At 46.5% G+C, this 22,499-nt stretch overlaps 1 protein-coding gene and 1 non-coding gene across 5 annotated transcripts in view; both read left to right on the forward strand.

Annotated features, from left to right (window-relative positions):
* LARGE1 (LARGE xylosyl- and glucuronyltransferase 1) overlaps positions 1 to 22,499 on the forward strand; it is a 616,984-nt gene that overhangs the window by 202,603 nt on the left and 391,882 nt on the right. Inside the window, exon 1 of one of the 4 annotated variants that reach the window (XM_074390819.1) lies at positions 19,546 to 19,564. The exons of the other annotated variants lie outside the window; for them this stretch is intronic. Coding sequence (XP_074246920.1) covers positions 19,561 to 19,564 — 4 coding nt within the window. The 5' untranslated portion in view covers positions 19,546 to 19,560. Of the gene's footprint in view, positions 1 to 19,545; positions 19,565 to 22,499 lie in introns of those variants that run through there. 4 annotated transcript variants of the gene reach the window in all.
* Positions 3,006 to 3,140, forward strand: LOC120361525 (small nucleolar RNA SNORA76). The gene has a single exon (XR_005577707.1). It is a non-coding gene; the product is annotated as a small nucleolar RNA SNORA76 (small nucleolar RNA).

Consider the following 22,499-nt stretch of genomic DNA (forward strand, 5'->3'; position numbering starts at 1 on the left):
ACAGTGCCAAGCTTGGTTGAAAATGCTCTTTTCTCCTTTGGGACAGGTGATTTCTCAGTTCTGAGCCTGACATTCTACACAGCAGCCAAGGGAAATTCCCTACGGTTCCTACTGGGTGATATTTGGGACTGGATCCTTCTCAGCACCTTGGACATCGTCAGCCCGGTCAAGTGTTCTCTGTAAGGCCCTGGCTCAGTCCGTCTTGGGTGTGTCCACATGTGTCTGTGTGATGACGAGTCTCTGCTTGGCGATTCTGCAGACACTTCAGAGCTGAGCACACTCTGGTTCCCTAGTTTCTGTCTCTCTGACTTTCTCAGATGTGCTTGATATCGTTGATTTTTATGGGGGTTCTCGCCCCCAGCGCCCTCACAGTGCTACTAAAATCATAACAGTGACATCAGCCACTTGGGTGTGTGGGTCGAATGTGGGAGGCAGCTCCATCTGGAAACTAAAAAGAGACACAGAATCCTCTCCTTTTGCTTCCCCCGGACTTATCTGTATCTTTGCAGGTAGACAGGGCCAAGTGGAGAATTTACAAATTGACACTTTTCTAAAGCAGCTTGATATTTTAGAAAGTTCCCTTGATTCCAAAGAACCGAGAGCAGGAGTAAGATTGGCTGCAAAGCCGGAGCCGTTAGAGAAAGGGGCGAGCGTGATGTGTGTGTGCTTGGAAAACCTTGCTTGTGCCTCACAAATGCAGCCATAGACCTTGGCTCTGGGACTACAGGAACCTAATAACCACTTCCAGCTGTTAACACCTTGTGACTTTCTAAGTTTCAGTAAAGGAGGATCCCTGGCAAGCCGACGTTGATTTTATAAATGTTGTTATATGGAGGTCGAATACTTTCCCTATTCACCTGGATGGTCCCTGTATTTTACTGATGGACTCACAGTAAGCTGATGGAGCTGCTCGTGCCGGGGGCAGGTGTGGCCCCGGGAGCTCTCCGTGTCGATCCAGCTAGTGTCAGGGCAGTGAGGGAGGGAAGCCAGCCTGCTTTTCCCCCTTCCCTCCCACCTCTTTAGTAGCCATGACATTATTCAGCTGGAAGTGGTCTTGTGTGCCAGTTCGGGATCTACTGAAGGTGACCGAATTCTTAGTCGATGATGGGGTCCTGGTTTCTTTTTCAGGCTGCTTTCATTCTGCAGTGGTTTAAGGATGTGAGATGCTCTGGATCAGGAAGTATCTGAGATTGTACCTGCCTGAGGACAGAAAAGGGCCAATTCATGGGGATTTATGTCTCTGTCCTTTGATGAGAAGAATGTCTAAGAAGGCAGGTTAGCTGTGCAAATGATCTGGGCCCAGGTGTCCTCTGTCTGGATTTGCTGAATCATTTCCTTTCTTTAAAGCGATTCAATTTATTTTTACTAGAACCTCTTCCATCCTCTTCCAGGGGAAGAATCTGAAATTACATCAAGTTATTTGTTTAATAATTGTATTAGTTGCCCTGTGACCAGGACTGACTTACCCCAGCTCAGACATTGAGTTATGGGCAGAGTAGGGACTTGAACCTGTGGCTTCTTTCCTAGCCTTGAAGCTCACCCACCTTGTACCAGGATACTCTTGCAGCTTTCTAGGAGCTCCCACTTTCCTGTTTCCTCCTCTGCAATGCAGTTGGGGCCCTGAGAGTGAGCTTTTCCCTCTGTTCTCAGGCCCTCGTGAGGTCCCTCTTGGCCATTGGAGGCCTGTGTCGGGGTGTGGGTTGAGCCATGAGATCCATGTTTGCTGTAATGGGAAGTGGTCCCCAGAAGAGAACGACATGCATTTGTATGCAGCCAGTCTGATGGGGTTGAAATAAACTCAGTGCTGATCAAATGACACACAGCCAGCGCATCGCAGGGAAGACACACCAACATGGAATGCAGATTTTTCTCACTCATCTTTAGAAATCTTTCTTGTCGCCCACCTGAGGCAGTTAGCTATTAGGAGCCAGCCCTGTGTTCAAATCCATTTACCGATGGATGTGTTTTGCGTTTGTAATCTGTGAAATTCTTGAGGGATGTCTCTTTTCTGAGCTCCAGTTCTTTCATCTATAAACTGGACATGCTAATGCTAACTCACATTAAAATAATGTAAGTGCCTTGTACAATGCCTACACATATTAAGCATTCAGTAGTAGGTAGGTGCTATTATCATCATCGGCAACATTATCATGGTTATTGCCTTATTGACTTGGATGAACGCGGTAGTGTATATAATAAAGTAGCCAGTCTAGAGCCTGGCCTATGGTTATCTGTAATAAATGAAAGCTGTTGAAGTACTGTGGGATAACTGAAAGACCTGAATACTTCAGCAGACACAATGGAGTTGGAAGATTCCAGGGACTTAGATTCTTTTCCCAGCTCTGTCTCAAAATAACTGCATTGCCTTGAGCAAGTCACTTTGCTTTCCATGACCTTACTTTCCTCATCAATCAAATGGGGCTGAGCATTGTGTGGTACTGGAAAAGAATAACTGAAGTGCTTAGCTCCATGCTGGAACGAAGTAGGGGTTTCAGCAGTGCTGTCTGATCTGTGTTGCTGGTGGCATCAATGTCGTTCTTGCTGGAGGGACCCAGGTCATCACAAAAACCATAAATTGTACGTATCCTTTAACTCCATGATAGACCCTTCGACTCAATGCTTTTATTTTCGGGGAGGTACTGTCCCCACATACAGATTCTAAAAGAAGAGGAAGGGGGAGTGGAGTTGACCCGTCAAGAATCTGTTCTTGACAGCGTTGCTGAAAACAGCTCGAAATTGAGGCTTCAGCAGTGCCCAGCGTTGCCAGTGTGTGTCGTGTTGTGTGCATTTCCACCAGAATCCCCTGTAGCTGTGGGACCTGTCAGATGCACAGGAAGTATAATTTGTGGGGTGCTCCATGATGGCAAGTGTCGGTGATGGCCACACCCTACTGTTTTGATAGGGGGACAGTGACTTGGCCAAGGTTGCACAGCCGTGAAGTATCTCTGAGGATTTGTGCCTTGGGTCCTCCTCCGTGTGGGTCCCTTGCTTTGGCAACTGCCAGAGCACTGCTTTAGAGCCTCTGCGTGTCTGGCCGTGGCCTCAGGGGTCTAGCGGCAGTGCTAGAAAAGACCCTGCTTGTCAGATCCGGGGCTGCTTAGAGGCCACCTAAGTGATTCCTTTGGCAGCAAGCAACATTCGGCCAAGAACACAGCTGGTGGGGGCCTTGATGAGGGGTGTGTGAGTGCCCGAGGGTTAGTATACCAAGAGTGAGTGGGAAGGACAAGGAGGCCGGCTGGAATTCTGCCCTTCAAGGCTTTTCTGTGTGTAGACAGAGACTGGGCAGAGGTATGTGGAGAACCATGTGTAGGTGGATTATTATCTTGGCCAGGCTTCACTGATGGATGCTGTGCCTTGCAACAGTAGTGCTCAGGGAATCAGGCTCAGTTGCAAGAGGATCCCGGCAGCTGAGAAGGATCGTGGAGAGCTTGATGATGGAATGTCCACAAAGCTGCTGGTCCTAAGAGAGCACTTGGTGAGCATGGGTTGCCTGTCCGTACCTGGAGTTGAGGCAGGTGGGACATTTGAAGGAGGCCTTTTTAGGCATAGGTCAGTCGTCAGGCCAGGATTTGGGGGAGAAATCCCCAATTTCTATTAAGTCCCGCTGTCTGCACATCTGTGCTCATGCTGGATCACAGCCCTGCAGATACAAGTGTGCGTCTTCAAGAACATTAGAGTGCATTTTGTAGGAATGAAATAGAATTACGTATTACATTAGGTGATTCCTTTGTTTTATACAGTCCTTGCAGTCTAGAATAAAAGACATGAGTCAGTAAAATAGAGAAGTAGACATATGGTCATTCCTAAGATTTAAGATCTAGAAATTTGACAATTCAGTGCTTTAGTATCCCTCTGCTAATACGCTTTAGTGGAAGCTCCTCTTTGAGGATAAAACTTAAACTCAACCTGGTGCACAGATCCTTCCATGACTTGGCCTGAGCTTGCCTCCTCCGCTTCATTTTTCTCATGTTCTTCTTTAACATTCTGGAAGGCACACCTTAATACTTGGATGTCAGTTTCCTGTTGCTGCTGTATGAAATCACCACAAACTTAGTGGCTTAAAATAATACAGATTTAGTCTTACAGTTTTGGAGGTTAGAAGTCCACAGTCAGTCTCACCGGACTAAAGTCAGGGTATCCACAGGGCTGTTTCCTTCTGGCAGCTCTGAGGGAGAATCCCATCCCCTTGCCTTTTTCAGCTTCTAGCAGCCACCTGCATCCCTTGGCTTGTGGCCTCATCCTCCATCTGCAAAATGAATCACACCACTTTCTGCCTCTGTTATCACACCAGCATTCCCACTGACTCCGACTCTTCCTGCATCTCTCTTATGAGGACCTTTGTGATTATATCAGGCCCAGCGGGATAATCTGGGATCATCTTCCACATCAAGGGTCTTTAATCGTACCTACAAAGTCCTTTTTTGTTTGGTAATGCAATACTCAAAAATTTCAGGAATTATCAGGTAGTCATCTTTGGGGGGCATTGTTTACCCTATCATGAGATAGCTCTTTCTTCATTTTTTTTTTTTTCCCACTTTTAAGTTCTGGGATACATGTGCCACGGTGGTTTGCTGCACCTATCAACCCGTCATCTAGGTTTTAAGCCCTGCATGCGTTAGGTATTTGTCCTAATGTTCTCCCTCTGCTTTCCCTCTACCCTCTGACAGGCCCTAGTGTGTGATGCTCCCCTCCCTGTGTCCAGGTGTTCATATTGTTCAGCTCCCACTTAGGAGTGAGCACATGTGGTGTTTGGTTTTCTGTTCCTGTGAAGCTCATCCAAGTTTTGAGCTTCATCAAAGTCCCTGCAAAGGACATGAACTCATGCTGTCTAGCCTTTATACCTGGTGTTCTCACTTCCTGGAACACCTTTTCTAGCCTTAACTCCTATTTACCCTTTAGAACCCAGCCCCTCGGGGTCTTTTTGCTCTATAAGAAGACATCTTTGTGCCTAATCTGTCTCCTTCCCTGTTTTTCTGATAATCTGCCCCTCTTCCTTGCTTATCTAATATCTTGAGCCTATACATCTAGTAACATTTACCTCATCCTGTATTGTAGTTATAGGTCTATTTGTCTGTCTCTGTAGTCGTTGGTGACAGCAGCTGCTGTTATCACCTTTTTTGTCCCTACCACTCAGACCTGTGGCTGCACATGGTAGGCATTAGTTTGATGGATGCCCAGGAAGACGGGGACCACAGCAGGAGCTACATCTCACACCATGGAGGCATCCCAAGGAGAAGCCCTTTGTCCTGATTTGCATGTAGCCTGCCTTGTTGGCCTGGAATTACATTTCCTCCTGGAAACTGCAGTCCTTTGGGCTTCAGCTTGTCAAGATCCCGTGTTTTTCTGTCTCTTCGGCTGTCTAATTCCCTCTTTGTTGGTCTGCCGTAGATTAGCCTAAGTAAAAGTGAAGAGACAATTTCCTATTAACATTTATATTGCTTTTCTTTTCTATTTCTTGGCGAGGCCCTGAAGACTGGAATGGCTGCAGAAAATGTTCTTTCATCTAAATAATGCCCCTGTTGTGGGGTAGATTCTGGCTTTTTGCTAGGCCTTGGAGGATGATGGGTGTCGTGGACACATGAGCCTCAGGAAAAAATGAAGGCACAGAGGTCAGTCCAGAAACTGCAGGTGATATTCGGCAAATACATACTGAGAGCCTACTGTGTGTCTGCACCCACGCTGCACCTTGGTGCATACACTTCATATCTAGCACATCTCCTTGACTCCTTGGAACAACCCTGGGAAATGCAGCCACCATGACTGGAGGAGGTGGCAGTGGAGCTGGCACCTGCAGATGAGAAGGACTTGGACAGGTTTTTGATGACAGAGGAGAGAAACACTCACACTAGTGAACTAGCAAAATCACAAGACGCAAGTAGATTCAGACACCCATTAGCACAAGAGGCCAACGCTCACGTATCCCCTGAGAATCTGATTCCTTTGCTGCGCCCTTCCCCTTTTGAGTGGTCCCCATGGATTCCACTTGGAGCAAGGACTGCCGCGCCGCCAGCCTCTATCCGCTGTCCCTTTGCTGCTTAGGAGCAGACCTCTGCTTACATTCAGGAGAGCGAAGTAGCCCGAGAAATGATTGTATCTCCCTGCCCCTGTGGTGGTTGGGCGTGGCCATGAAACTTCAGGGGGGGCCACTTTAAAGCACTTCTGCTTTGAGACGTGTCCCTGTTGTTGGCCTTTTCTTCCACTACTTTTGACTGCTGGCCTGCATCAAGGACGTTGATGCTGTAGCACCATACTGGACACGGAGGGGCCTCAACCTAGAGGTGGGGATGGCAAAGCAGAACGATGGGATCCTGGGAAGCCGGTGGCACCATTAAACCACATTCCAGCCTACACTGCCAACTTCCTGACTTTCTGGATGTGAGCAAGACATGAAAGTCCCTCTGGTTTAAAACACTGTCATCCGGACCTCACTGCCGAGACTAATTGCGGTAGATGCACTATTCTGTTTCCAGCCACCTCCTTTTCATCTGCAGAACTCCACGTTCCTCCTTCGCTTTATAGAAAATGTTTGCCCCGAATTCCCATTTTTCTTTCTATATATTACCCTTCTTCAAAAAACACCATCATGGACCCATCCAACCATTTATCCTGAGCACAACATAAAGGCATCATTTCCAAGCATCTTCACGCACACTCCCTGTAGCACCTGCATGCCCCTTCGGGCCCTCAACTACTCCCAGTGTGACCCAGGTACAAACAGCATTAGCATCACCTGGAAGCTGCCTGGAAAGACAACTGCAGGCCTATCCCAAGATTATGAATCAGAGCCTGCAGTTTAGCAAGATCCCAGGAAGTCTGTGTTCCTCTTTCAGGGAGCGAAGCACTGCTATCAGTGTCTCTGTCCTTACTTCCAGCTGCTCGCAGACCATGGATGTGAAAATCCACTTTTGGGCTACACCCTCCAGTCCCTCCGGGTCTCTCATTCCTTGTCAACCTTTCCTACAACCTTGAAAGGTGCCTAAAGTACGGCAGATTGCTACCCACTCTTCCCTAACAAAACAATGACTTCCGCACTTCCCTGCATTTGTTTCTATTTTTCCTTCTACTCGGAGTGCCCTTCAAGACCTCTGCTTCCTTGTGAGTTTCCCGCTCACTCTTCAAGACCAGCTCAGACACCGCCTCCAGAGCACCAGCATTTGGGGGAGAGGGGCGCTGCCTGTTCATCAATAAGGGAGCACCACGGTGGGCTCTGAACAGCTTCTTCATCTGTAAAATTCAGAGACGAAGTCCACCAAGACTCTTGAATCAGAATTAGTCCTCTATCCCCTGAACAGAGCATGGCCCTGGCACCCCTGCCAGCCCTCGTGTCTTCCCATTTTGCATTTTATGTAGTCATTTACACACATGCCACTTTGGATTGTGAAGCAACATTCAGCCTTCTGCATAGTGCCTGGTGCACAGTGAGTCCTCGGGACATTTTAAACTTCAGTCAGTGGTGACACTTGGGTGGTCAAGTTGATGATAGAAGGGACAGGGCGTTTTCCCTAGAGCAGTGATTCTCAAACGCTGGCCTGCACCAGAATGACCTGGAAGACTTGTTGGACCACCTTCTTCTCCCCCAGTGTCTGAGTTAACAGGTCTTGGGAGGCCTCAGAATGTGCGTTTCTCACTAGTGTCTATGTCAGGCAGCCCCCTGAGGCCATTTATCCGGCCCCCACTGCACTTGAGGAGGGGGCACCTCTTTCATTGGTGGTCAGTGAGAGGAGCACAGTATGTGGCGGCCCTCCAACGGTCTGAGGGACAGTGAACTGGCCCCCTGTATAAAAAGTTTGGGGACTCCTGGTCTATGTGATGGTGATACTGCTGGTCCCAGGACAACCCTTTGAGAACCACTGTCCTTAACGAGTACGTAGGTTTGTTGCCTTCCTTGGAGGCAGCAAGTCTCATGCCCCTGGACAGAAGGCAACAAATCTATGTACTCGTTAAGGACAGTGGTTACATTGGAACCTGCAATGTCAGTCAGTCCTGCAGATAGACCTGGGAATTAAATACAGGGAAATGAGGTCAATGGATGAAGCAGTAGAGAAGTGTCTGTGGTCAGGAGTGCTTCGGAGTCTTGCTTTCCATTTTTTTTTTCCAAACAAATTCACGTAACCTTAGATGCCGCTGAGTATAAGACACACCATCTTATGTAAAGCCAGAAATTTAATGTTTTAATTAAATCATGGCATAATTTTTTTTTTCTTTTTGCCTTTTGAATTTTTGTTTTATATGTATTGAAAGAACTATTTTAGGCCTGGCATGGTGGCTCAAGGATGTAATCCCAGCACTTTGGGAGGCCAAGGCTGGCAGATCACAAGATCAGGAGATCGAGACCAGCCTGACCAACATAGTGACACTACGTCTCTACTAAAAATACAAGAATTAGCTGGGTGTGGTGGCTCATGCCTGTAGTCCCAGCTACTCAGGAGGCTGAGGCAGGAGAATCACTTGAACCAGGGGGTAGGAGGCTGCGTTAAGCCGAGATGGCGGCACTGCACTCCAGCCTGAGGACTGAGTGAGACTCCTGTCTCAAAACAAAACAAAACAAAAAGCACAACTATTTTAGACTTGGGTTTTTATCGTATTTTACTGCTGTGCCTACATGTAAAGGAAAGTATAGGCAAATATATTTGTTCAGATATTGCAAAAGGTTCCTCATTTGGAGTCTCACCCTTCAGAATTCGTTTTTCAACTCGGTGTCATCTCCTGCATCTGTCAACATCGTACGGTCCTCTGCATCATCCTGAGCACGCAGCATTTCTTAAGAGAATCCTGCGGAGACGATGCGTTTCCAACTTTGCAGCTCTGTGTAGCTGGCCGCCTCCTGGATCTGCTTTTGGCCATGTTGCTGAACACATCGGGTTCTCCATTTCTTCCTGCCTCTTCCCACAGCCATTTGGTTCACAGTCATTAGAGGAGTGACTCCCTTCATTGTCTCTGGGGTTTTCACTAAAGCCTCTGACACCCATTCTGCCAAGAGGTGAATGAAGCTGCAGGAACAGCTGTGTTACCACGGCTCTGTGGTTTCTAACTAGAGCTTTCTCAACTTCAGAGATATTAGAATGTGAAAAACAGTTTGTCCTAGAATCCATAAACCTTTTAAACTGCCCACCATACACAGAGCACGTGCTTTCACCATCATGGGTTTTCATATAATCGGTCTCAGTTTCTATTTACAGCAGTCGTTCAAGGTCAGCTTTGGGGCGGGGGGGCGGTCAGCCTACAGAGGGTCTCTGTCAAACTTGCAGGCAGGCATTCATTCACTCCTGAAAGATTTATGGGGTACCTACAATGTGCCGATCACCAGGGGATAATCAGTGAAGAAACAGGTATGTAAGATTGAGTCATTTAAGTGTTACGGGGAGAAAAGTAAGTCAGGGTAGTAGCAGAGGGTGTTAGGGAAAGCTTTTTGAGTAGACATTAGAGTGAAGTCACGGCACACAGCACGCAGATACCAAGAAGATACAGATTTGACCCAGCGGATGTTGCCAGTGTGAAGGTCCTGTGGCAGGAGTATGGTTGTCTTGTTGGCGATCAGCAAGGAAGCCAGTTGGGCTGGATGAGTGGAAGCTCGGTAAAGGTTCAGTAAGTGTCCCTACGTGTCACGGAGCTGAGCTGAAATCTTCTTCCAGATCTTTGAGTTCCAAGCTAAGGCTTCTGTGTTGGCTGGGCACGTGGCTCACGTTTGCAATCCCATCACTTTGGCAGGCCAAGGTGGGCGGATCTCTTGAGGCAGGGAGTTTAAGACCAGCCTGGCCAACATGGTAAAACCTCATCTCTACAAACATACAGAAATTAGCTGAGCGTGCTGGTGTGTTCCTGTACTCTCAGATACTCAGGATGCTGAGCCAAGAGAATCACTTGAACCTGGGAGACAGAGGTTGCAGTGAGCAGAGATCGTGCCACTCTAATCCAGCCTGGGTGACAGAGTGAGTGAGAGTCCGTCTTAAAAAATAAATAGGTAAAGGTTTGTCCACAGGCAATGAAGCATGAGAAGCGATTGCAGATTACATCCTTCTCTGTCTACTGGAGTGAGTTTAATCTTTTAAGAAACAAATGTCTTAATTCAGCCTCAGTAGCAAGGCACGGCAGAAAAGTATGTTCATTGCTGTCACCATTGTGTTGCCTAAGAAACACTCACAATGTCTGATTCCTGAGCAGCGGTTTAAGTCACCCAGGCAAAGATAACCACACATATAGGTTGAAAAGGATGGGACTGAGAAACATAAACATTTCATTCCTGGTACGTGCTCTCAAAATAGAATATGGGACTTACAACTGTTTCTTCTTTGAAGAACACTGTTGAGGGAAAGACTCAGTGGCGTACTGCAGAAGAAAGAGTAGAGATCTGAGTTTTGATCCCAGGTCTGCCAGCAATGAGCTGTGGGACTATATACCCTTTAGAGTTCAGTTACAGACGAGAGAATGCATGAGCTTAAACAGGAAAAGATGTATCACCATTCTTAAGTGCCTTACAGAATTCTGAGAAGGGCTAGAGGCACAGATGAGAAGAACATCGAACCAGACCACCAAGGAAACTGTGGTTAAGAAACCACGGGGCGACTGCTCCCTGAAGGACCCTGCTTGTATCTGCTGAGATCTGTGTAAGCAGCATGAGAACCATACTTCTTGATGCTTCAGAAGTTTGGGACCGGACTGAGAGCTGTAATGACTGCTGCCTCAAAAAGGAAATAACATCCCTTGCTAATTCTTGCCAGAAAACAACAGAAGCAGGCCCAAGAGCATCCTCTGCCTCCTGATGTTTGTTTTTGCCTCTCTTATCTCATGCAGATGTGTCTGCTTGGTGGAAACGGAGTTTCACAGCAGAGTCCAAGATGTAAAGGAGTTTGGATGGAAAATGTCTAATGTGGCTTTCAATGTATGTAGGAAAATACTTAAGGCAATCCTATTGTAAATGGGAAGAGGATAAAGGGATACAATGGGAGTTAAGTGTTGCAGTTCACTACAACTGGTAAAATGTCAGCCCCGGTCGACTTTGATAAATTATGCATATGTAATATAATACCTAGAGCAACCGTTCAAACAGCTATACAAAGAGATGCATTAAAAAGCACCATAGGTAAATGAAAAGCGAATTCTAAAAAATGCTCAGGTAACAGGAAGCAGGAAGCAGGAAAAACCACAATGAGATGCTTCTTCAAACCTACCAGCCTGGCTAAAATTAAAATACAACTAACAACATCAGATGTTGAAGGATGCGCTGCAAATGTAACTCTCATACGTTATTGATGTGATTGTAACTGGTTCATCCCCTTTAAAGAAAGGTCTGGTGATTTCTTATACAACTGAATAGATAAAGCCTGTAATCTCAGCACTTCGGAGGCTGAGGTGGGCGGATTGCTTGAGGTTCGGAGTTTGACACCAGCTGGGCCAACATGGTGACACCTTGTCCCTACTGAAAATACAAAAAAGTAGCTGGGTGTGGTCGTACACACCTGTAGTCCTAGTTACTTAGGAGGCTAAGGCAAGAGAATTGCTTGAATCCGGGAGGCGGAAGTTGTAGTGACCCGAGATTGCACCACTGCACTCTAGTGTGGACAACAGAGCAAGACTCCATCTCAAACAAACAAACAAAAAAGGAAAAATACTGAATAGGTATCTACCATCTGATCATTCATTTGCAGTTGTAGTTACTACTGGATTGTGAAAACTGTTACCGCAAAAAAACAGCCCAGGTATTCATTACTGAGCGAATAGATAAATAATTTGTGTTCTGTTAATATTATGGTATACCACTCACCAAGCCGTAAGTAAAAACAGATTAGTGAAACGACTTGAATGAATTGCAAGAATTGTATGCCATGAGAGAAAACTTACCCAAGGAGTATATACTTAAGGATTCCAAATTGATTGAGTTTAGGGACAGGAAGAACCAATCTACAACCAAGTAAAAGAGTGATTGCCTGTGGTAGGGGTATGCAGATACTGTCAAAGAAGGAGCTTGAGGGAACTTCTTCATCACTCCAGAATTTTCTGCATCTTGACAACTGTTTGGGTTACATAGGTGTATGCATTGTCAAAATTTGCCCAGTGGTTTGTGCATGTCATTGTATGTAACTTTCACCTTGAAGGAGGTGGGGGAGAAAAACCTGTAAACACTATTGAACCCTCCTTAGTGATATACATGCTGAAATGCCTAGGAAGTAATGTGCTGCTATCTTGCTGTTTTGAAATGCATTAAAACCAAAAATGTGTTGATGGATGGATAGAAGGATAAATACGATAAAAGCAAATACGGTAAGAGGATCATGGTACATTATATGTGTAAAATTCATTATACAATTCTTTCAGCTTTACTGTGTGTTTGGGATTTTTCGTAATAAAATGTTAGGGGAAAATCTAAAAATAAAATCAAATGATGTGTGGTACCTTCCTCCATCTGCATCAGGAGGCAGTTGATTAAGAAAATCACAGCTGGGGATGATGGTTCACGTCTGTGATCCCAGCACTTTGGGAGGCTGAGGTGTGCGGATCCCTTGAGGTCAGGAATTTGAGACCAGTCTGGCCAACATGGTGAAACCCCATCTCCACTAAAAATAGGAAAATTAGCCGGAGATGGTGACATGCCTGTAATCCCAGCTACCCGGGAGGCTGAGGCATGAGAATTGCTTGAACCCGGGAGGCAGTGAGCCGACGTTGCGCCAGTGCACTCCAGCCTGGGAGACAGCGAGACTCTGTCTCAAAAAAGAAAATTACTGCATGTATCTGACCATTGCTTTATGGGAAAGGAATAAGTTTTTGCTAAATTGAATAGAGAGTACACAAATTAAAATCCTAGGGGACTGAAATATCTAGGATTGGGGTTGTAGTCTGGATATAGTACTTACTCACTAAAGGTACTCAGTAAGCACTTCATTCATTTCTTTTACTTTATAAAGATAAGTCCAGTTGGGCGTGGTACCACATGCCTGTAATCCTAGCACTTTGGGAGGCCAAGGCAGGTAGCTCACATCAGGTTGGGAGTTTGAGCCTGATCCACATGCAGAAACCCCATCTCTACTAAAACACACACACACACACACACACACACACACACACACACACACACAGAGCCAGGTATGGTGGCGCATGCCTGTAATCCCAGCTACTTGGGAGGCTGAGGTAGGAGAATTGCTTGAACATAGGAGGCAGAGGTGTTGCGGTGAGCCGAGATTGCGTCATGACACTCCAGCCTGGGCAACAAGAGCGAAACTCCATCTCAAAAAAAAAAAAAAAAAAAAAAAAAAAGCCCAAAGTCTCATTCTCTGCTCTCTTCATTCTTGCTCATGCCCCCCAAAGGCAGTGCTGGCCATGCAAATGTGACCGCTAGTCATCTCTTTGATAAGGATCAATGTCAACTTGTATAGTTGGAAGAGACTAGGGGACCACCTGATACTGTTTTTTTTCATTCTCACCTCTCCCACCCTTCCTCCTCCTGTCTCTCTCTCCCCCTCCGTGTGTGTGTGTGTGTGTGTGTGTGTGTGTGTGTGTGTGTGTGTGAGAGAGAGAGAGAGAGAGATCGAGAGAGAGAGAGAATTTACCTAAATCAGTTTGGTCATGGACAACTCTTAGTTGAATTTGTAGGTAATAATAGTGGCCAAAAAGTTTAAGGTGGAAGAACCTCAAACTAGAACTTCATGCACATGTTATGATGAAAAGAAATTACTGCACCAGATTCTGCCACACAAAGAGACATTTATTGATCAAACATTCATTAGTAGGCGCAAAATGATTTAACCAGCCTTAAAGATACATTTCTGCCTCTGTCCTTTCAGATGCTCTGACCGTTCTCTTACAGAAAGGTTCACGAGAGGCAGATGTGACTCTGTGACAGGGACCATTGCTGTCTTCCTTATAGTTGGCATTAGGCAAACAGAATTCCTCCTGAGCAGCAGCTGGAAACGGGATAGCTGTGGATCACCCCTTAGACAGCCTCAGTAAGAGTGCTGATGTCAACCTCTTAGATTTTTGTTCTGTGTTACGAAAAGGTGGGGAGTATCTCTAATATACTGTAGCCACTCCACGTTTTTGGTAGCACTTTATCTTACCCATGAGAGCTCTTTTCCAACATCTGACATGTCATCTGACAAGCTGCTAATGTCACCAGGAAAAACCGATTCCAGAACTCTCTAGATGAAGACAGTGGTAACCAGAGCAGGCCACCTCAGGACTGCATCCGGCTTCAAATACTGTGAGCAGATAATGCTGCTTCCTCCAGTGCGGGACCCTGACTAAAATGATCACTGAGTACACCTGGGTTGCAGTGCACCCTAAGACTTATATAAAGTCTACCATGACACATAGGAACACCCTGCAGCATGCTTCTCGGTTCAGGTTTTCATAGTAGGATGACTCTTGTTTGTTTTTGGTAAAATACACATAACATAAAATGTTGCATTCTAACTTTTGTTTTTTTGAGATGAAGTCTTGCTCTGTCACCCAGGCTGGAGTGCAGTGACATAATCTCATTTCACGGCCCCCTGCTTTCCGGATTCAAGTGATTCTTCTGCCTCAGCCTCCCAGGCAGCTGGGACTACAGGTGCATGCCACCATGCACGGCTAATTTTTTTTTTTTTTTAGTAAAGATGGAGTTTCACCATATTCGTCAGGCTGGTCTTGAACTCCTGACCTTGTGACCCTCCCTCCTCAGCCTCCCAAAGTTCTGGGGTTACAGGTGTGAGCCACTGCGCCCAGCTTAGTCTAACCATTTTTAAGTGGACGCTTCGGTGACATTAAGCACAGTCACAGTGTTGTGCATCTGTTCTCAACACCCATCTCCCGTTTGGTTCCATCACCTAGAACAGAAGCTCTGTACCCATGAAAAGACAGCTTCCCATTACCCACTTCTGTCCACCTTCAGCCCTGGTGACCTGTATTCTACTTTCTGTTTCTGTGAGTTTGACTACTCTATCTAGATCCTTCTTACGTATGGAATCATACGTTTGCCCTTTTGTTTCTGGCTTATTTCACTTAGTACAATGTTTTCAAGGTTCAGGTATGTTGTAGCATGTGTTAGAATTTCCTTTCTTGTTGAGACTGAGTAGTATTCCATTGTAAATGTATCACAGTGTGTTTACCCATTTATTTGTCTGTAGACGGACTTTTTTTTTTTTTTTTTTTTTTTTTTTGAGATGGAGTTTCGCTCTTGTTACCCAGGCTGGAGTGCAATGGCGCGATCTCGGCTCACCGCAACCTCCGCCTCCTGGGTTCAGGCAATTCTCCTGCCTCAGCCTCCTGAGTAGCTGGGATTACAGGCATGCGCCACCATGCCCAGCTAATTTTTTGTATTTTTAGTAGAGACGGGGTTTCACCATGTTGACCAGGTTGGTCTTGATCTCTCGACCTCGTGATCCACCCACCTCGGCCTCCCAAAGTGCTGGGATTACAAGCTTGAGCCACCGCGCCCGGCCCGGACATTTGTGTTTTTTTCCCACCTTGGCTATTGTGAATAATGCTGCTGCCTCTTGGTTTTAAAAAAAATTACCTGGCCAGGTGCAGTGCCTCATACCTGTAATCCTAACACTTCGGGAGGCGGGCGTTTGGCTGAGCTGAGGAATTTGAGACCAGCCTGGGCAACATGGTGAAACCCTGTCTCTACTAAAAATACAAAAATGAGCTGAGTATAGTGGTGGACACCTGTAATCCCAGCTGCTCAGGAGGCTGAGGCATGAGAATCACTTGAATCCAGGAGGTGGAGGCTGCAGTTAGCTGAGATCATGCCATTGCACCCCAGCCTGGACAACAGAGTGAGACTCTGTCTCAAAAATTATCTCTTTCCCTTTCCCTCCCTTTTTCTTCTCTCTCCCTTTCTTTATTTTGTGTGTGTGTGTGTGTGTGTGTTTGTGTGTGTATATATATGTATATATATTTTGAGATGGAGTTGCACTTTTGTTACCCAGGCTCGAGTGCAATAGCACAACCTCAGCTCACTGCAACTTCTGCCTCCTGAATTCAAGCAATTCTCCTGCCTCAGCCTTTCAAGTAGCTGGGATTACAGGCATGTGCCATCATGCCCAGCTAGTTTTTTGTATTTTTAGTAGAGACAGGGTTTCACCATATTGGCCAGGCTGGTCTCCAACTCCTGACCTCAAGTGATCCACCCACCTTAGCCTCCCAAATGGCTGGGATTACAGGTGTGACACCACACCCTAAAACTTTTTTTCATTTCAGTAGCTTTAAGGGCACAGGTAGTTTCTGGTGACAACAATGAATCGTGTAGTGGTTAAGTCGGAGATTTTAGTGGACCTGTCACCTGAGTCGTGTACATTGTACCCAGCAGGTAGTTTTTGGCTCTCGCTTCCTCCCTGCCTTCCCACTTCTGAGTCTCCAGTGTTTATACAGCTCTTTCCGCCTTTGCAAACGATAGTTTAGCTCTCACTTGTAAGTGAAAGCATGTGCTGTTTGATTTTCTGTTCTTGCGTTCATTTGCTTAGGATAACGGCCTCCAGCTCCATCCAGGTTGCTGCAGAGAAGGAGATTTGATTCATTTTATGGCTGCATAGTACTCCATGGTATATATGTACCACATTTTCTTTATCCATTCCACTGTTGATGGGCATTTAGGTTGGTTCCATGTCTTTGCTTTTGTGAATGGTGCTGCAGTAAACATAGGTGCGTGTGTGTGTCTTTATAGTAGAATGATTTTATATTCTTTCGAGTATATACTCAGGAATGGGATTGCAGCGTTGAATGGTAGTTTTGCCCTTTTTTAAATAACGAAACTTGATAAAGGCACATTTGTCGTATTTTTGGAGTGATGTTTACACACAGAGAATTTATACTTAACCTTGTAAAAATTGATACTATACTTTTAACAAAATGATGTGTTGGATAAATATTGACTTACAGTCCTGATATATTGGTAAAATGTCAGAATATGCACATTTTGAAAACTTTAAATATCAGCCAGAGGGTAATGAGGGTCTAAAATGTTGCTGTTGGCCAGATGCGGTGTCACGCCTGTAATCCCAGCACTTTGGGAGGCCACGGCGGGTGGATCACCTCAGGAGTTCATGACCAGCCCGGCCAACATGGTGAAACCCCAAACTACAAAAATGAGCTGGGCATGGTGGTGGGCGCCTGTAGTCCCATCTGTTCGGGAGGCTGAGGCAGGAAAAATGCTTGAACCCAGGAGGTGGAGGTTGTAGTGAGCTGAGATGGTGCCATTGCTCTCTAGCCTGGGCGACAGAGCAAGATTTAATCTCAAAAAAATAAAATAAAATAAATAATGCTGCTGTTACTGGGAAAAGCCGTACTGCATGTACAGCCACTGTTGGCTGATGGCTGCATGAATAGTTTTGTGATCAGGAAGCAGTGTTTTAAGCATTATATATAATTGTGCGTTTTAAGCACACATACACACACACACACACACACACACACACATACACACACACACGCATTTTGCATCCTAACAAGAGAAGTTACTTATATTTAAGTATCTGATGGTGTTTTCTTTTCCAATTTTGGACATTGATTCGAAAGGGAAGTGGGCAGTTTACTTAGCATACAAGAAATTTTAATTTTTAATTATAATTTATAATTTTAGTTATAATTTGTAACTTAAAATGGTAAGAGATTGGTTTCATGGTGACCTTTTGACACAAAACACTTTATTTTCAGAAACAAACCAGTGACATAATGAGGGAGATGCTTTTTTCTAAGGTCTATTAAAGATACCGTAAGCCTCTTCACTTAGAAAAGAAATATTCGAGTAGAGGGAGGGAGAGAGCTTCTCTCCTCAAGTCAAGGAGCTACCTGGAGAAGACTAGAGGTCACGCCTAGGCCAACCTCTTCTAAGTTCCTTAAGGCTCTTCCACTGTCTACCTGTGAGACCCTTTGAAGCCACTATCCCACACAGCAGGAGGAGGCTAATTGTTAAGAGGAGTCCATGGCCTTTGCAAATGCTTGTTGGAAATCAGCTGTGATGACCCAGGACGTGCTGGGACTCTTAGGAGAGTTTAATGGGGCTTAGCACATGTTTGTGTCTGAACCTGTGTAGAGATGGGTGGATATGAGCAGAGAGGCATGCGTTTTGCTTGCTGACTCCTTTCCTGCCCTGTGAAGAGCCATATTCCGTTTTTGAGCTTGCGTGGTTTCTTACTGCACAGTCAATATTTGCTGGTGAGAAATGAGCCCGCTGGTACTGGTGTGTCTGATACTCCCCGTGCTTATTCTCCCTGTGATCAATGTCTTGTGCATGGCTTGTAGTGTTAGGGCAACAACAAATCTATTTCTAATTCTCTCCTCCTTTCCCTTCTTTTAGAAGTGGGTGAAACTGTTCTTGACCAGTAAAACCTCTTCCCTTCTTCCCTGGCTCCCTCCTCCCACCCTCAAAATGTCAATTGGATTAACATTTTACAGTTGTGACTGCCTCCACATCTGCTTACAGAGCGTGGCTGGACTGTCCTAAACAGTTGCCCAGAGCCATTCTGGGGTTGCTATGTTTATTTCTTTCGGTGACATCCATAGCAAATTTGCACTGCTCTCAAGCCAAAGGATGATTTGTTCCATGGGCTGCACAGCCAATCGGGGCTCCCCTGAGGTGAGGATTTTGGGCCTGGTGCCCCCGGCCCCCATCTTTGGTGTAGGTTCCAGAGCTAGGAAAGAACTGGCAGACGTGTTGTGGAGGCACCACGGCAGGGTCCACGTCAGCACCTGCTCTGTGTTGTGGCAATGGTTCCGTGGTACTGGATGAGATCAGGAGGGTGTTGGATGGAGCCATGGACAGGTGTGGGTGGAGGGGTGGACAGGTATGTATGTGGTGGAACAGCAGGAAGGTGCCAGGAGGTGGCAGCCTGCAGCATCCAGTGCCAGTCCTCATCAGCTAGCAGAACCCGTGATGTCAGATGGAGACGGCCCGACGGCCAGCTTCCACCGTGGCTGCCTCTGTCAAGGGGGCCTCAGGATTTCTCTTTCCATTCCCTTTCTTTCCTCTGGTCTCTCTGCCTTGTCACTCTGTCTGCCCTCACCCTACAGGGAAAGGTGCTTCGCCCTTTCTTTTCTTCCTTCTTTTCCATTCTTCCCTCCCTCCTTTTCCCTATTAAGAGGGAACATGAGGTGTGTTAGAATTTCACCTCCTGCGAATCTTTAGGAGAGTAACTCAGGTCAGACTTCTTCCAGGGTCACCTGGGGATATAGAGAACTTGTTCTGGGGTTGGTGGGAGGGCTGAATGACAAACTGACACAGCCCTTACATTCACATACCACTCGCTGGTGCTTCACGAGCCCATTCATTCCTCATGACCGCCCATGGGATGGCGGTCACTGTCTTCAGTTTATAAAGGAGGAAACCGATACCTAGGAACGTTAACCTGCTTGCTGAAGCCCACGTAGCTTTTACATAATTTTGCATAACTCTTCTTTCTTTTTGTCATTTCTGCTTTTTGGGTACCACATTCCCTCTTCTGCCATTTCCTTTTTGCCTTCTTCTCTTGCCCCAGGCAACCCAGGGCTGCCTGCTCCTCCCCTTTGTACGCTGTGGATCCCCCGTGGGAGCAGCCAGCACGAGAGGGCCGGAGGACGGACGTCTAGCGACCACGTCGGAGTGGAAGTTCTGTAATGTGTAATGTGAAAGATGTGCATTCTGAGCTTCTATTACATTTGCTATTCGGATCATTTCTCTCTCCATTTTAATTCTTTTTTTCCCCCCTTCTCTTCGCATTTCCTTCTTCTGAGTATTTTGCCTGTCTCCTCCTCTTTTTGTCATTTCTACTTTTTGGACTCCCCAGTATCATTTCTTCCTGTCAGTACCCATTTCATTTTTGCCTCTTTTCTTTTGTGCTCCCCAGATCACTCCTTGCCTAACCTGCTTCATGCCTGTTTGATTTTTTTCTTTTGGTCACTGCTGTCTGTCTCATCTCTCTGTGGTTTGATCTGTCTCAATGCTGGCCAAACCCATCCTAGAACTCCTCCAGGAATTGAAGTTGCCCTCTGAGACTGCATGATGTGAGCACAAGGGACCCTGCTGGCCTGGGGCCCCCCGCCCTAGCAGGCACTTCCCTGTTGCCAGCAGATGAAGTGCTGAATGTAGCTCCCTGAGCATTGATCAGGGTGTGCTCCGGAGTTGTTCCTGCTGGAGCAACCATGCAACGCTCATTGCTGCTGAGAATTTAGCCTTGGCAGAGTCAGAAAAGTTCTGAGATTTTGTACCCCTCATAAACTTAGCCAACCTAACACACACGCACAGAGGCAGTTAATTTGTCAGCCCTTACAGTAGCATGCAGTTCTAAATATGGGCATGGTAGGAAGAGCGATGGTTACTGTAGAAACTGTAACTTTCAGTCTACTGGCCTGAAGCTCCAATCCAGGACTTGATGCTTAATGTAGTGTTTTTTCTTTGAATGTGTGCTTAGGAAAGGCATAACACTTCTCAAAGCTAGGGCCAGTGCCGGGGGACGTCACCAAAGGAGGTTCAGGAGTGGGGGAAAATTAGGGAGGTGGAATGGGGCCACTGGGACCAGTCAGTGTGCCCTATCAATCAGAAGTGGGAGAATTAGACACATTATGGGCAGTGCAGTTGGTCAGGATAGGAGGCTTAATGACCAGACCAGCAAGGGAGGGAGGCTTCATGACCCTCTTCCTGCTTGCAGAGGAGGCCAGCATCTGGAGAGGGAGGATGATGCAGCCAGCGGAGGAGGCTGAAGGTGCGTGGCTTTTGGAAGTCTGAGTTCAAAACAGGGCAGACTGCAGAGGATTTGGACTCTGGACATCTGAACTTAAAGTCATGGTGAAAACTTGCCTGCTGCTGCTTATGGGCTAGCACTGTTTCTAGCAAGTTAGTACTCACTCATTTAACCTTGATCACAGCTATGTGAGGGAGGGGCTCTTCTCACCTCTCCTTTATAGGTGGACATGGAGACAGAGACAGCATTAGAATAGGATTTTATCCCGAGGAGCCTGGCTTCAGAGTTGGTGCACTCTATTATCTCTGTTCTGCTGCAGTTAAATCCTGACATCGTTACTTACTTGCTGTGTTATCTTGGATAAGTTTCTTCACCTTTCTGAGCCTCAGCGGGAAGACGAGGGCCGGGATTCCTTCCTTGTGGGGTTGTGGTGGGTGTCGGCAGGAGATAAGTACATGGAAGTACTCTGTAGGTTTGATACTGTATTGTGTTTACCATCAAGAGAGAAGGTGAGTGAGGGCTCTGTCAGAGGAAGAAGAGGACAAATATTAGTATTGCGATTTTAACTTTTCAAGTGCATGGCACTCAGGTTGGCATCGGGCCTGCTTGGTGCACGGCAGATTCTCTTCCCACCTCCCACCTCCTCCACGTGAGTGGGCGCGCCAGTCCCGAGCGCTCCTCTTCCCTACCCATCTCTCAACACTTTCCCCGGCTCGTGATGTAACTGAGAAGACAATAACACTTGGTGGGGCATGTTGGCCTGGCACAGCTTCTGGCGTGGCTCTTAAGAACATGCCATGCCTCTTGGAACACTCGCTCAGCAGACGTCTCTTCGTGCCTACTCTGTGCTCCCTGTTGTTTTCAGCCCTGGGGGTACATTAATGGCCAAGGCAGCTGTAGTCTTTGCCCTCATAATACTTACTTTCCAGTAAGACAAATGGATAAGAACCAAGTTCTATCAGCTGGTGATGAGTGAGTGTGTGTGTGTGTGTGTGTATTCTTAAAAGCAAGGTAAAGAGAGATGGGGTCATTTGGTGCAGAGTGGGATTTTAGAAGGTCAGAGAGGATTTCTTTGAAGAGGGCAGCTTGAGGCCAGGCATGGTGGCACGTGCCTATAATCCTCACTTGGGGAGGCCAATGGAGGAGGATTTCATGAAGCCAGGAGTTCGGGACCAGCCTTGGTAATGTGGCAGAACCCCATCTCTACAAAAAATAAAACTAAACCGAAAAAAGAAAAAATAGAAAAGAGTTGGTCATCTTGGAGCAAGGTGGGTCATCTTGGGCGGGAAGCCAAGCAGAGATCTGAGGGAAGAATATTCCAGATGGAGGGAGCAGCCAGTGCAGTGATCCCAAGACAGACCAGTCTTGGTTTGTTCAGGGGACAGCCAGGAGGAAGAGATGAGAACAGAGAGTTAGGCCAGCATCCATGACCTGGGGCCTCACAGATGCTAACAAGGAGATTGAGTTTTGTTCCAAGTGCACTGGGAAGCCACTGGCACTGAGGTTGCCAGATAAAATAGAGGACAGCTCGTTAAATTTGAATTTCAGATAAGTGATGGATAATTGTTTAGTTTGGACATAACTGGACATCCTATATTTTTGTTTGCTAAATCTGGCAATCGTACACTGATGGGCTCAGAGCAGGGACCAGCTGTACAGAAAGAGCATTGGCTGGAAGAGACACTGCACTGAGGGGACCATGAAGGGAAGATTGCTGTAGTTCCCAAGACCATAGCGTGGCTGGTCTAGGCTGTGACAGGCCAAATGGACATGCTGAGAAGTGTTTGGATTTGGGGATATGTTGTGATACCTGTGCCACTTGAACTGGGTACACCGGAGAAAGAGGGCAGTGAGACAGCCAGTTCTAAGCTTCAG

This window comes from Saimiri boliviensis, chromosome 21 (genome assembly GCF_048565385.1).
Source record: "Saimiri boliviensis isolate mSaiBol1 chromosome 21, mSaiBol1.pri, whole genome shotgun sequence".
Lineage (NCBI taxonomy): Eukaryota > Metazoa > Chordata > Mammalia > Primates > Cebidae > Saimiri > Saimiri boliviensis.